This window comes from Malaya genurostris, chromosome 3, assembly GCF_030247185.1.
Source record: "Malaya genurostris strain Urasoe2022 chromosome 3, Malgen_1.1, whole genome shotgun sequence".
Taxonomy (NCBI): domain Eukaryota; kingdom Metazoa; phylum Arthropoda; class Insecta; order Diptera; family Culicidae; genus Malaya; species Malaya genurostris.
In genome coordinates, this window is record NC_080572.1 from 193,451,621 (window position 1) to 193,468,327 (window position 16,707).

At 38.6% G+C, this 16,707-nt stretch overlaps 1 protein-coding gene across 4 annotated transcripts in view; it reads left to right on the forward strand.

Annotated features, from left to right (window-relative positions):
* Positions 1-16,707, forward strand: part of LOC131436051 (uncharacterized) — a 413,969-nt gene that overhangs the window by 370,899 nt on the left and 26,363 nt on the right. For all 4 annotated transcript variants that reach the window (XM_058604495.1, XM_058604496.1, XM_058604494.1 and 1 more), the window contains 2 exons: positions 1,326-1,548; positions 14,430-14,525. In XM_058604495.1, the coding sequence (XP_058460478.1) occupies positions 1,326-1,548; positions 14,430-14,525 (319 nt within the window). The remainder of the gene's footprint in view (positions 1-1,325; positions 1,549-14,429; positions 14,526-16,707) is intronic.

Here is a 16,707-nt window from a genome sequence, read left to right on the forward strand (position 1 = left end):
CCATTCATTTAGCCGCAATATTCACTTTGCAGCTAAAGTTTTCTAGTTCGGATCCAAGTTGATTTTGAATATACGAGTATGATAATAAGTAAGCTTGCAGCAATTTATTTGTCATGTATCAACGATTTGCTTTAATATATGCAAGTTATTTGTGAATCAATGTTTTATAATACGTTTAAATCAGCCAATTTAATAAACCACCTCATTTGCATTTCTCTTGGCGACACACAACTCACACAATTAAATATGTGCAAAACCAAATTTCACGCTCGTTGACCGACCGAGTTAGCGATCGTAAACACGACTACTCTGGAATCACATTTATGGGCAATCAAGTAACCGATTGCGTCAACCTACGCCTTGGTCCCAAAGCCCAGTTTGTCGTTCGATGTTCGATATTTTTTCTTCACACGCGAGGTGACCGGCCACGACACTCTGGATTAGTAATAAATCGATCGCGTCGATGCAGTTCTAGAAATGCAATCGCACGCATCTTGGATCGTTGTGATCAAGTTCCCACGAATCTTCGCCGTGCGGGCGAGCAATTGCCACGGCTTTGAGTGACGGCCAGATCACTGCACGATACTTGGGTAATGGTTGAAATGAATTAGGTCACAGGTCGTCGAATGGCTGTGAGAGTGTTTAGTAATTTGATTGAAACATTCGTCGATGCAATCATTAATTGCAAACCCCTTTTCGAGCAAACAACTGAACTGATAACCATCGGCGAGCAGTAAATTGCACTAATTGCAGTCTTACCAGATTTTCACCCTCGAACAATTGCAATTCATGCATCGATTGCAAATTACATTGCAATTAAAACTCCCGTTCGGTTTTTCCTTTTTCTCCGTCGTTTTCTTCAACGTTTTCTTCTCCGATCTTCTGCTACTTCGATGACATTATCTCTCTCTCGTTGAACATGAAAAATTGCACCGGCAAGAAAACGTAAATTAACATCTTAATTAAAAAACTTTCCCGCTCGACGCTCCCCGACGCCCATCCCATCCCAGGGCGGGAGTTTGCAATGTTTCTTGCCAACTTTTTCCGGATTGGACAACGCGCGACGGTGCAAAAATTTGCCCGCCCTCCATTCTCACCGCTTTTGTTTTCGGTTCGATCGACCAGAGCAAAGTTTGCCGTTAATTCGATCGGATAATTCATTTAAATTCTCTCGCCCGTTCAATTTAGCTCGTTATTTAATTTGGTTCGCACATTCATTCGAAACTAGATTAATTTATATAGAAAATGCTTCCGCATTTTGTTGCAGTTGGTGTTGTGTTTCATCCCTCTGAACTTTTTTTTTTGTTTACATCCTTTGTCCTCAGGTGTTGGAGTTATTTTGGTCACCGTGAGTGGAGCGGCCTGGCGAATGACGGCTCCGGGAGCCCCACCCTGCCTGGGCCTTGGCTCCACCGTGGATCTGGGCCGCTGCTCGAGGCGACCTTGCGGACGGGGCGGTAGCACACCGCACGGACTGCTGTATCCGGAGTTCCAGCATCGACCGCCGCCGCCATCCTACCAGGCCAGCATGCAGGAGTACAGGTTAAGGTAAGCGAAAGGGTTGGTGGGCGGGGACAGAATGTTACTTTTTCTGGTTAGTTCAAAACTAAGGGGATACATTTATAGCGGTTTTTAATCAACGGATAGTAAAATTTTGAAAACATAAGAAGAGTTATCCGTTTCTAAGCCATAACCCAAAATAGTCTGATTCAGAGATGCCATTTATTTGACGAAAAATAAGTATCTGCGATTCATTAGTTTCTAAGGTACTAATCGAATTACAAAAATCAATAAATCATTAGTGGTGAAAAAAAGTGATTCGTTTATGTAAAATGGTAGATGCATTGAAAACGAAAACAACTTGATGAGCTTTAACATTTAGTTAAAAATCATTAGTTCATTATCGATAATATCACATGCATTTAAACTGTAATTATTTCGAAGTGGGAGGAAATAAATCTACAACAAATCATTCTACGAAACAATTGAATTTTCCCCAAAAATGCTCCTACGCCGTGCCGGGTGATCCTGCGGTAGTTGACTGAAACCATAGATGATCCTTCATTTTAGCGACAACATTTTGGAGTAGAGAGTTTAGAGAGTTTGAGTTCAAAGATACACCTCGCATGGGGAGGCCCGTTGTTAAAAATAGCATTGTGTGGGACTAGAAAGAAACACACGAGCAATTCCAAAAATGTTTAGCAGATCATCAGACTCGACCTTCTCTGATTTGGATGAAACTTTGCACATGGCTTCAGTATAAGTTTTGAACCAATTGAGAGGTCAATCCGACTCACGACTGATTTTCAAATGCTTCTTTTGACAAAATAGATCATAAAATACTTCTTTGCAAATTATCTCGCCTTGGATTATCTTCGCAACTCGTATCTTGGTTGGACTCATATCTTTCCGATAGGATATTACGCGTGAAAATAGATCAGCACAGAAGCACATCATCCGAGTTTTCGAATAAATCAGGTGTCCCACAAGCTAGTAACTTAGGACCCCTGTTGTTCGTATTATTCTTCAACGATGTGGCGTTGCTTTTGGGAGCTGGATGTAAATTAGTCTACGCAGATGATTTAAAACTGTATCTCACTGTTCGTAGTGTAGATGGTTGCCAGCGACTACAATGTCTGCTTACATTGTTCACCGATTGGTGCAGGAAAAACAAACTCATGATAAGTGTAGCCAAGTGCCAAGTCATCACATTTCATAGGATTCCATCTCCAGTCATATTTGACTATAACATTGATGGTACAATTATCTCTAGAGTGGATCAAGTGTGTGATCTTGGTGTTGGATGCTAAACTGACGTTCGATGCTCTTCGTTCTCAAATCGTTTCGAAAGCAACACGTCAATTGGGTTTCATCGCTAAGATTTCAAAGGACTTTAAAGACCCGCATTTCCTTAAGGCTTTGTATTGCTCACTCGTTCGCCCAATTCTCGAAAACGCGTCGGTAATCTGGACTCCGTATCAAGTATCGAGGAGCCTTAGAATTGAACGAGTGCAGAAACGATTTGTTCGTATGGCATTACGAAATTTACCGTGGAGAGATCCAGTAAACTTGCCACCATATTCAGACAGATGCCAAATGTTAGGAATCGACACGTTACAGCGACGTAGAAAAACTCAACAGGCATTGATAATTGCTAAGTTGATCAACGGAGAGATTGATGCTCCTGAATTGCTTTATGACCTTAATTTTCGAATACCTAATAGATCACTGCGTAACACAAACCTGCTTCAGAACAGATTCTATAGGACTGTATTCGGATATAACGAACCAATTACTGCATGCATAAGAACATTCACTACAGTAGAAGAATTGTTTGAGTTTGGAGAGCCTTCCCGCCGCTTCGTTGAAAAAATCAATCGTTCTGAAATAATCTGACTATGGATAATTTAATTTGTTATAAATTGTTTGTAATAGTTTTTAAGTAGTTGTGTAGTTGTCATGTAATTTTTGTGATTATTTTACAAGATAGTGGTTTTTATGCCTATCTCAGAATGATCTACATTTTTCAACTCAGATGGGCTTTTCCCCACTCTGTTAGTCCATTTAGACATCAGTCCGATGGATTTTGTTCAATAAATAAATAAATAAATAAATAAATAAATAAATAAATAAATAAATAAATAAATAAATAGGGCGTATGCATGCATTTCACGAGAATTGCCTTTTTCAAATCGTTGTAACTCGGAAACCGTTAATTGTACTAAATGGCGTTCAGGAATTTGAAACAGATTGATGGCTATTCCATCCACCTGTTTGCTCAAGACAGCGATCACAAATTCTTAACGTGGTATTCAATTTAACCTTGCACTTTTGAGCTTCTAATTTTCCAATTATGGTTTCTGTTAATTGGAAAAATTTTCCGGAACACACAAAACCAGGAAACGGCTTACAACACTTTGGGAAAACCATATTGTAGTATTGTAACTGTTTCGAAAGCGATTTGTTATAAACTGATATCTGTTCTACGATGCATAGCTATTTATATGTGAAACAGGTAGAACTTAAGTAAGTAATTCGCCGGTACGTACGTTGGTTGTAAACAGTGGGTAGTCAACTGGTACACCTCTTTGATTCTACATGTGTTTATTCGTTTTGACGTAGTTACGTTAGTTCTACTGTATCTTTCAACGAGAATTTGAAATTTCGAATAAATCTGTAAATTGTTTTAGCTGTAACTTTTTCATTTTTCAAAAGACACAGATGGGATAACCATCAATCTGTAGGCTTTGTTTTCTTTGAATTTAATTTTTTTGCTTCGTTTTGAAATTATTGAGAAAAAAAAATCAAATTTTTTTTCAGTGTATATTTTTTCAGTGTGCCCTATTGATTCCCTACAACTTCTTTCTGAACGCTATTTTTGTACAATCAACGGTTTCCGAGTTACAACGAATTGAAAAAGGCATTTTTGTGAAATGCAAAAACACATACGCCTTTTTTAAAAATCAGTCGTGAGTCGGATTGACCTCTCCATCGGTTCAAAACTTATGGTTTACCGTACTGAAGCCATGAGAAAAGAGTCATCTAAATCGGAGAAGGTCAATTCTGATTTTGTCACTTTTTTGTCTACTCATTCCTGGAACTGCTCACACTCAAACCTCGTTTTACGAATTAAAACGGACGCTCGTAAATCGAATTCGTTGAAAACCGGAAAACGATGTTATAGATCATTTGAAAATCCATATAGCGACGTCCGGTGAATCTATATTCTTTGAAAATCTTTATCATATGGGTAGTTTAGTGTTGATTCTTATGTGTACATGCCGGAAAAATCATGTTTGAGATTGTTTCGCATTCCAGTTTTGCCCGGGTCTGCAGGTCAATGCATAGGACAAAGATCTTTGAATCCAATTGTCGTATGGATTCTTAGTGTCAGTAGCATCGTAGCACTAGCCATTCAATAGTCCTCTACGCTATTAATTACTTGCGAAGTCTGTTAAAATAGAAGTTCGAATTCTTAATATTATATCAAGACTTTACTTAACAATCCATATTATTTGAAAAGAGTTTAAAATTAAAATCCGGAAATATCAACTTGTAAGAATTTTCAAGAAATAATGCGTAGGCGGAAGTCGACATCTCGGATTAATACGAGCCCAAACGTCGTTTTCCGATAACTATTCGTCGAATCAACTTCAAAAATACACGATACGAATATTGTCATGTTATTCTGAAAACTCTTTTTAGGAAGTAACATAGGAAAGCAACGAAAGTTTAAGTTGTTTGAAATTTACTTCGTAAAAAATAATACGTTGTTTAAAATTTGGTTTCATAAAAGAACGTCACATCCATCGAATAACGCACGAAAGGCATAGTTATTTATTAACAAATCGTTCTGAAGTTCGTTATAAAACCTAGTTAGTCTACGTTTCTCACTTGAACACTGAATGTCATTTGTTACTGTTTAAAAAGTACTTCTAGCTTTCTTTTGGAAAAATCCAATCCGTTTCAAAAATGGCTCTGGCGGCTATCCATGATGTCGTTTCAAGAGACTAGACATCTGTCATTAATCTGTTTTACACTGTGTTAATTATTTTCAATTTTGTATTAACCATGCAGCATTTGCGGGAAGTTTTATTTTTCTGTTTTCATTGGACGAAAACTGCAACTGAAATGCATCAAATGCTTGTGGATGTTTTTGAAGATAATGCTCCAACTGATAAATCATGTAGGGAATGGTTCCGACGTTTCAAGAATGGAGATTTCAGTGTTGCAGACAGGCCTCGTTCTAGACAACCACAAAAAAAAATCGAAGACAACAGTTGGAGGCGTAACTCGTTGAAAATCCGAGTGACTCAACAAGCAGTTTCTGTACAATCAAAATCCATGGGAATGATTCAAAAGCAAGGCAGCTGGGTGCCTTATGAACTGAAACCGAGAGACATTAAAAGGCGAGACATTAAAAGACATTCTACTTGCGAGCAGCTGATTGAAAGGTAATAAAGAAAGGGCTTTATACTTCGAATTGTTACTGGAAATGAAAAATGTATATTCTATTAAAACCCCAAGAAGAAAAAATACTACGCTTTGCCCGGTCCATTGTAGCCATCGACCACAGAATTAACACCAAAGCCGAATATTAATGGTTCGAAGGTCATGTTGTGCATCTGGTGTGACCAAACGGGTGTTGTGTGATAGACTACAGTTGACTACGTTTGAGCCATGCATTACGATCAGAGCTTAAAATTGACACGCATTCTCAATGAAACAAACCATTCCAACAATCTCATTTTCAATATTTTACTGTCTCATTCGTGAATGACCGACACCAGTACAAACGAAGAGAGACGAAGCATTTTCGTTTCTCATTGAAAAAATGAGAGAGTATAATTGTCAAAGTCACTCTTTCCTTTATGACAAGACGACACTAGCGTCTGCAGGGAGCATCAACAGAATTTTAATTCTCATTCTTTCATCGATGTATTGAAAATCTGTGACGCTTGGCTATAAAGAGTGACTAAAATAGGACAATCATATCCCAGAACCTTTTTGGAAACCAAAACTACTACAAATTCGAGCGCCAACTGGTAAAAGTCATTATGAAACCTGTTTCTGTCGTTTTCGATTCTCGAAGCTTCGGTTGAATACCGACACTGGGATACTATGGGATATTCACTGAAAACAGCAAATTACTGAAAGGGCAAATGATAGAAAGAACACAATTTTGAAACTACTGTTCCGCTTATGTCATTGACTGGACATGGATTTTGTTCTCACAGTTTGCAAGCGACTGTGAGAGTGACATTATTTTTCTTGTCATTTTCGTCTATTTTTAGTCAATGAAAATGACTTTTATTAGCTCTGATCACGATAACAACGGCCGGACATGATAACGTTATTCTCCTGCATGACAACGCTCGGTCTCATGTCGAGAAAGTCGTGAAAAAATATTTGGAAATGCTCAAATGGGACATTTTTCCGCACCCGCCGTTTTCTCCTGACATTACCCATTTCGATTACTGGTTGTTTCGGCGAATGCAGCACAATCTTGCTGGTAATCGGTTTACTTCTTTCGCCGAAATCGAAAGTTGGTTTCAAACTTGGATCACATCAAAAGACGAGACATTTTTTTGAGATGGAATTCGAGAATTGCCTGAAAGGCGTGCAAAGTAGTTAATAGCGATGGACGATACTTTAATCAATCTTTGATTTTTTATTTTGAAACAAATGAATTTTTACCCCACGAAAAAGGACCGAATTGATTTGTACTCCCAATATAAAAAAATCGTTTTCATTGTAATTTATATATCGGCAGTATTGTGAACTCCAGAATATTTCGTGTGATTAACTGAATAATTGCTTACGTCTTACCATTTCAAATTCACCCGGTATTTAAGAGACTTCAACAATACTTATGCAATACTTACAATAATTACTGAATAGATATTTCTACAGCATAAATGTTTTAATTTCATCTACGAGTAATGATCTTTTGGACAGTGCATGTCAATGAAGTTAACGCTACGCTTAACGTTTGAAAATTGCTCCTGAAGTGAAACTATAGCATTTTTATTTTCCTGAAAGTGCATCTCTAGCATTAGGCTTATCAGCTACATTGTTGAAATCGGAATTAGAAATGCTCTTCCAGCGAGCCATCCTGCAGGTGAAGTAAATATTTCTGATTGCTCTGTAAAAAATTTTGCTGATTAATTTCATCTTGGGAACTATAATCTATTGTTGCATTTCTACATCATATATGAGTTTAATGCTAAAGCTATAAGTGGCTTCTTAGGCAGCATTTCGTTGTTTAAATTGTGAACGTTTAGCTGCCTCCGAAGAGACTAACAGTAAAAAAATATGTATTGCAATAGGCGTCTTAAGTTAAAATAACTGAATAGTTGGTTGAAACAACTGAGACATGCAGTAACTTTGCTCCAAGCATACAGGTAACTTTGCTGGAAGTGTGTCATTGCTCAGTTGCACGAGTGAAACTTCATTGAAACGTTCCATTTTCCATTTAGGGTGTATGTCATTCCTCAACATTAACTCGTTTGTAGTGCGTGTCTTTGCTGGACGTCATTGCTAAACTGCTAACACTATAAGTGACAGTTTAGCTAAAACAACAATCGATTAGTTGTAGAAAATTTTAACCAATCAGCATTTTGGTTGTTTTGCGATCACTGGGTTTTGCGTGTGCACATTTTTTTCAGAAAGTTCAAATGTATTGTTGTTGATACTTTTGGTTTCGGAGAAGTTGTTGAATAGGTGACGTACGGCTTGAATCACGCCTTTGGAAGCTACTCGAAAACTGGAATGAGTTTGTTTTTTTTCACAAATATGTGTAATGAGTTTATGTAAAAAACTATTCAATATTCTAGTCAGATATTATCCTAGTGGAAAAAGTATGTTATAATGGAACTGCTTGAATAGCAAAAGAAAGCCATTACCACAACATGTGTGTGTGTATGCGTGTGTGTGAAACACGATTTTTTATACTGTTACATACGATCGTTTCGAAGTGTGTACAATGCTTTTCATGACATTTCACCTTGGACCGATTTTAGCACGGTTCGTTTTTGGCAACTTAATCGTTCGAATATGACATATGTAAACCAGATGATTGTAGCATTTTCCATTTGAAGGCAATTCCATAATTATATTGATTTAAACTACTTACAGTAATAAATGCTGGAAGAACATAACACCCATATACAATTCGAATCAGTTCGTCGAGATCCTCAAATGCGTGTGTGACAAATAATTTCACTAAATTTTTTTTCGGAGATGACTCAACCGTTTTCTACAAACTCAGATTCATATGATAAGTCGTACGCTCCCAAACAAGGTTCCTGAATTACGTTAGATTAAATTCAAATGAAAAGTTTTGAGATCCTAAAAAACATCTTGCTCCAAATACATCTACGGTTTAGGAGATACAGGGCGGTTGGTATAAAAATGTCCATTTCACATAAATTAATCAGGTTTATCGGGTTTCGCAGATTTGGATAGTCGGTAACCAAATAGACTTATTTCAGTTTCAGCGGTATTCAGTTTTCGATGCGGAAGTTTAATTCGCACAACGATTTATCAAATATGTCTGCACTGATTTTTCGAACATTTTGTATCAAATGTAAACTATACAACTTCTATGGTGAATTTAACTGACTTCGGCTACACCGATTTTCGAATTCCGGTTCCAGTATCGAATCGTTTCTCAAAGCTCAATCGTTTTCTCCAAAAAAACCAAATCGAATTTCATAAACAAAAATTCAAATTAAAATAAACTTATGGTCCCATACAAAATTAATGAATTTTATCCAATTCTAACTTCCGATTCTGCAATTACAGGATGACAATCCTAAAAAGCTGTAAAGTTGAACTTAAAACTATTACAATTTATTCGTCATATTAATTTATGGCCATACGAATCGTTTTCGGTTATGCTGGTTCCGGTTCTGGTAGTACCTTATAAAAGGTGATTTTTTTGAGGTTAGGATTTTCATGCATTAGTATTTGCTCAGATTTTTTGAGGTTATGATTTTCATGCATTATTATTTGCTCAGTATGCTCTGACATTTCATCATGAATAGACTTACTAACGAGCAACGCTTGCAAATCAGTGAATGGGCCCTAGAAAAGTTGGCAGAAAATCCGCTTTTTTATCGACAAATTTTGTTCAGCGATGAGGCTCATTTCTGGTTGAATGGCTACGTAAATAAGCAAAATTGCCGCATTTGGAGTGAAGAGCAACCAGAAGCCGTTCAAGAACTGCCCATGCATCCCGAAAAATGCACTGTTTGGTGTGGTTTGTACGCTGGTGGAATCATTGGACCGTATTTTTTCAAAGATGCTGTTGGACGCAACGTTACAGTGAATGGCGATCGCTATCGTTCGATGCTAACAAACTTTTTGTTGCCAAAAATGGAAGAACTGAACTTGGTTGACATGTGGTTTCAACAAGATGGCGCTACATGCCACACAGCTCGCGATTCTATGGCCATTTTGAGGGAAAACTTCGGAGAACAATTCATCTCAAGAAATGGACCGGTAAGTTGGCCACCAAGATCATGCGATTTGACGCCTTTAGACTATTTTTTGTGGGGCTACGTCAAGTCTAAAGTCTACAGAAATAAGCCAGTAACTATTCCAGCTTTGGAAGACAACATTTCCGAAGAAATTCGGGCTATTCCGGCCGAAATGCTCGAAAAAGTTGCCCAAAATTGGACTTTCCGAATGGACCACCTAAGACGCAGCCGCGGTCAACATTTAAATGAAATTATCTTCAAAAAGTAAATGTCATGTACCAATCTAACGTTTAAAATAAAGAACCGATGAGATTTTGCAAATTTTATGCGTTTTATTGTTTAAAAAAGTTCTCAAGCTCTTAAAAAATAACCCTGTATAACCGTAAACCCTAAAATTAAACTTACTACGACATCTCATGGAATGTTCAATCGATTGTCACACGTTTAGATTCAAATTCGATCCGACTTGCAGTTTCGACATTACAGAGTAATGAGTTATTAAAATCTCTAATTGCCGCCTCGAACGACGGTCATTAAAATGATGTCATAAGAACTAAAACACCGAAGAGTATTCATGCAAAAAACACATGCGGTTTGATAAAAACGGTATCATCTCACTGCTAGATGGATTAAGCACGTTTTTTTCATTTAGAGTGCTCTCTTGATTTCCTATAACTCGTGTTGAGTCTAATTATTTGTTATTCATTTCTGGAATTACTCAGTGGTTCGTTAGTTGTTATCGGATCAGGATCAGAACAAAATGGCTCAGATGGCACGTTCCCCAAATAATTCGGAGATTTGTGCCTTGCCGGGTTTAACATCATTTCTTGATGGGAGAGGATAGGAAAAGAAGGAAGGATGTGTGGGATGGGGGATTTCAGAAACAGCTCAATTAAATCGCAGGGTCGACTCGAGATTTCCTAGGAAACCAAGAATTTCCACCGTCACGACCTAGAGCTCTTTGTCACATTGGACAAGGAATTGTAGGATATCCCTTAGCTTAGGTATCCTGAAACAATGTTCATTCATGTACGGGAAGGCAAAAACTCTCATGCGTAGTTGCGTTAATGCTGGGCAGTTGCATATCAAATGATATGAAGTTCCGTAATCGGATTCACAAAGGTCACACGAATAATATTCAGCAAGCTGAATAGTAGCCATGTGATAGTTTAGCTTACAATGCCCAGTCAGCGCTCTGACCAGAATACTACAATTTTGCTTAGAGAAATGTAATAGATTCTTAGAAGTTTTCAAATTTAAGTCTGGTAAAAATGCCTTTGTTTGGGCATAACTTTCTAGGTTTCGCCAATGACTGGCATGCGTTGAAACTGTCCAAGATCGAATCTTGTGTTTTATCCAGCTAATTGGTAACGGTAAAGCTGGTTCAGGACCGACAAAACTGGTCTCTGCTCCAGTTCTAGCCAATTCGTCAGCCAATTCATTTCCAGTAATACCAGAATGACCGGGTACCAATAAGAGGTTTACAGCATTTAATGTGCTGAGTTCTTCAATTTGAGTTCGACAAGCGATTACAGGACTAGACCTGGTTTCATTTGCACCAAGTGCTTTAAGAGCTGCCTGGCTGTCCGAGCAGAAATAGATTCGTTTGCCACAGACACCCCGTTGGAGAGCTGCCTGTACTCCACAGATAATCGCAAAGAGTTCAGCTTGAAACACGGTGCAGAAAGTGAGTGAGATTGTTCTAGCCTCATTTCGCGGCAATAGACACCTGCACCGGCTTGACTCTCCATCAAGGAACCTTCAGTGTAACAAGTTATATATATTTCAGTCAGATAGCCATTCTCCACGGTGAGGAAATGTAACGTTAAAAGTTTTAGAAGGGAAATTTCATGAAAGCGTAAGATCACTAGGAGCGAAAATATACTCATCTAAATTTATTAGTTTAGGCCACAGCAGGGTGTGACTAGTTTCACGGTCTATAGGATTTCTATTCCAGAATCCCGTAGTGTGAATACGGTATGTAGCAAACATTGCTTCTTGCTTAAGAAACATGTTTAATGGTGGGATGTTCAAAAGTGCCTCTAAAGCAGCAGTAGGAGTAGTCGAGAAAGCTCCAGTCATTGCCATCAAAACCATCCCTTGAAGATGGTTTAGCTTTGACAGGATTAAAGCAACCTCCCCTTTCTGCCACCATACAAGACATCCATAAGCCAAAATTGGACGAATGATAGTAGTACAGATCCAATGGATGTATTTAGGTTTGAGTCCCCATGTTTTACCAAAAGTTCGTCTGCATTGCCCAAAAGTCATGTAAGCTTTCTTTATTCTGGAATCAATGTGACTAGACCAATTCGGTTTTGAGTCAAGAATTACCCCTACATACTTAACTTGATCCCTTGCCACAACGTCAGAGCCAAATAGCCTCAACGGACGGACTCCGTTTGTAATCCTACGATGAGTGAAGAGTACCACTGACGTTTTGTTTGGATTTACTGATAACTCGATTTGAAGACACCATTGTTCAACAGTACAAAGAGCTTGCTGCATTAAATCAAACAGAGTATTAATACAAATACTCGTGATTAATATATGATAAACATCGACGAAGCCGTAGCCACCTTGGGGACAACCACAAACACTTTGTCTTCTCAACTCTGCCTGTCCCAGTGATGAAGATAATAGTCGATTTCCAAGCATTGTGTGGATCCAATTTATCATAGATGTAGGCACTCCATGACCACGCGCGGCATCTAGAATTGAATCGAAAGACACGTTGTCAAATGCGCCTTCTATATCTAAGAAAACTCCCAAGCAAGCCTGTTTTTGTGAAAAAGCTTTTTCGATATTATAAACTACATCGTGTAGTAAGGTGGTAGTGGATTTTCCACGCTGGTATGCGTGTTGCAATTTATGAAGCGGATGCTCGCGCAAGCTGGCGTCCCTTATAAAGTGATCGACTAAGCGTTCTAAAGTCTTGAGGAGAAAGGAGCTAAGACTTATGGGTCTAAAACTCTTAGCTTCCTCATAAGTTTCACGGCCACCTTTGGGAATAAATTTAACAATTACTTCACGCCATGCTTTTGGAATATATCCTGTCGCAAGGCTACATGTCAGAATTTTCACTAAAAACGTTTGAAGTATTCAAACCCTTTTTGAAGTAATTTGTTATCCATTTCTGGAATTACTCAGTAGTTCGTTAGTTGTTAACGGATAAATCATCCAAACGGATTAACCATACAAACGAATGGACAAATTAAAATTATTCTCAAAAACATGAATATTACTTCAGTTCTCAATAATTAAATTGATCCAATACGATAATTGCTTAGTATCAATCGGGTTGTGGATATTTTTAAACAAAAACCTTTATTAATTCACCTAGTGGTGTAATGATGCCTTACTCATATTACTTATGTTTTCAAAAACATCACTAGAAGATTCTGTCAAGATTTTTTTACAAACTTGAATAAAATCAAAAACTTTCTATGGTAAAAACCACCATCTTTGTAAACAGCTATGTCAAGTTATTATAGATTTAAATATGGCAACCCTGCACGCTATACAAAATTGAACAAAGCACGCTGTGTGCTAGGCGGTGGATCGAATGTGGATCGAATGGTATATGATATTCGGCCCTACGGGCCTCGGTTCATAAGTCGGTTTTCTCAGTGATTGTATAGCCTTTCTATATGAGAAAGGCAAAAATAAAACAGTTGACACATCTGTGTCTGAACTCAGTACGTCAAATATATCATTGTCGTATACCGCAAAAGGCTTGTCCTCCGAAGCACAATTAGCGCAAAATGATTACACCCACGGTAGCTCAACCAATCTGAATGATTCAATTAGTAACTAAAACAATTTCACAAATGAGATTTAGACAAACAGGACTTTCGAGAGCATTTGCAATGCGCACACAATCGCCGAATGATAGCCATTTTCCAGTCGAGCCATGCTCATTATTGTATGCTGCAAAGCTAGCCGGGTCCTAGTAATGTCCTGTCACGGTCGGACCACTATAAAGCTAACGAGCGATGATGGTATGACGAAGTTTACCCGTACAAACCGGGGCCGTGTCCTGATGGGAAGTGATACATGTGTGATTTGTTACTTCCGGAGAGAACGGGAAGCCTCCGTTCACCGTCCTATCAAGATTAACGCTTAGCTCGGCTGCTGTATGCTAATTATTTAAATTAACATTTGTACATCACATTTATCTTAATTATGTCAACGCGGGCCCATGGGAAAACTTTTGCCCACCTGTCACTCCCTGCCGCTCATGATGTGACATCGCCACGCATGTTCCGGTGCCTCCGGAACAAGCTCCTGAAATCATCATCGGCCTTGTTAGTTCCGATGTTCGCTCACTTTCTTACCACACCCCAGAAACGATTTACATTTTATGAATTAATGCCACTTGTAATACGTCCTCTTGATGCTCCTAAAAGCTCCGTGCTCAAGTACCGATATCTCTCTTCATTGCAGGCTTCTTCTACTGGATAGAGATCGTCAATCTGGAAGAATGCGCAGCACGGCGTCGCCTCCACCCACCTACCGATCCAACGTCGGGAGTCTCCTGAGGTAAGTACATACAATGATTGCTCGTTCAAATCCGGTCCGTTCCGTAGTGGGAAACAGGATCGATGCAAAATTCATGCACACGGTGGGGTAAGATTGATTGGAACCATCTGAGCGTGTATGTATGGATGTATATGTGTGCTTGTGTGTGTCGGTCGGGTGCACAACATTACAGAGATAACCGCATAGTGAAACCGCCTCTTTGGCTGAGTGTTTACTTTCACATAATTGATGGGAACTTTTATTTCTGCGGGGGTCGAAAGAGTAGTTCACAGATATTCGGTTATTTGTACAAGACTGATGCAGTTTGCAACCGTGCGGGTCAGCTGAAACACATTTTACATTGTGTTACATTTTACGAATTGACTTAACTCCTCCGTGTACTATCCTTCAAAAACTCCCGTGGCGTACAATTGGTAGGCGGGTAATCCCATGCGACTCTGGATCGATTTCTGAACTTTTATTTTCATTCTGTAAGGATGTAGTTATACTTCCCATGATCGGCTGGAGTCTACCAGGATATTGATAGTATCTTTTATCTTCCTCCGGACAGGACCAGCCTAGAGACCGTGTGGAAGCCGCAAAAAAAAATTAACTGGGTTCCTGCTTTCATTTCGTAGAAGACAGGACAATTGTAGGAGTTTTTTTTTCCTTCAGTTATCAGATTCTTTCAACGTTTCACATCTGATTACATTATTTTACTAAACTAACTTTTCGTTCAATAAATGAATTTCATGTTTTTTTTTCAAAAATATTCTATCATCATTTTTCGACAAGTTCTATTTGGTATTTTTTTTTCTTCTTCCGTGTTATTGCTTGTATTTCAAGATTATAAATTGAATCATACTATAATATTCATAACAGAGATAACATAGATCGATATGTTGAATAAATAGTAGGAAAACACTTGTTTGTTTAATAAATTAATAGTATTTACCTCGACAGCTGGCTGCCCAGATCAACTAAAGGTATAGGGAGGGCATAGCGGCAGATATGTCCATCTCCTCTGTGTGACGAAGAGTAAACAAAATTTCTCCCCTCGCACTGCCAACTTCAACGAGAGCTCTTCTCTTTCACATATATACACCACTGTTGTATGAAGTGTGCACGCATCATGAGTGCGTTTGTTTATTTCCTTTTACCTCTTCCACTGAATCGCACCAAAGTGCTAGAGCATTAGCTAATAAATTCTCTGAGGTGGATGCAGATACTTTCACAGAGGTGTACACACCGGTGAGCACTGTGGTGTATGGTTTGCGTAGAAGAAGCGTTGGATACGCAAAATCAGCAAAATAAAACAATTTATCGTTAAATTTTCAGTTTTCATTGCAATTTTTTTATAACAAGGCCAGATCTACTCTCTATTAATTGAAGTTCACAGAAGTGTTCGCTCACCATCACGCGCCAGTGATCACTTGGGTGTATTTAGGCGAGAGCACGTGAGAGCGATTCGTGCGAAGAGAATGTTATTCTCTCGCACCATCTTCTTTCAACACAAGCACGCACTCAAAGTCTGTCTGTCTGGACACCGAGAAGAAGTGCGCTTTCCTCTTTGTGTGGAGCAGAAAAAATGTATCCGCAGTGTTTAATTGAAACCTACGCTCTGGTGTATCACTCTAGTGAAATGCCATCTCTGCATAGCGGGCTTCTCTTGAAATCTCTTCTGGTTGATGGTGCCAGCTATCGAAAAAGAAATTTCAATATCGAACTTTACCATGCGTTTTCGTCAATTTAATTTTCAGAAGTCTTTTATATTGGTGCGTCGTTAAAATCGTTCGAAATGTTCAATCGCACGTCAGGTATCTCAATCCAGTTTATAAAAAAAGGTGGGCGGGTAATGTCAGAGACATAACTGGACAACGTGAACACGACTAAAACTGACATGCTTCGTTCACACTTCCGGATATCAATAATCGTTTGTATTAGTTACTTGATTGTGCGGATATAGAAAGTTCAACAACTTCGCTTCCAGAATTGTAATGAAAATAAAAGTAAAGATTCATAGCGTACATAACGGTTGCATGACAGGAGGTTTTACGATCCTACTGACACTAAGAATCCTTACAGGTCGAGGCTCAAACATATGACAACTGGCTTGTGAAACCAGTGCCATATGCATTGAATCGCCAACCCGGGCTGAAGAATTATAACGGTGCATTCATACTAAAGTACGACTTATTTACGA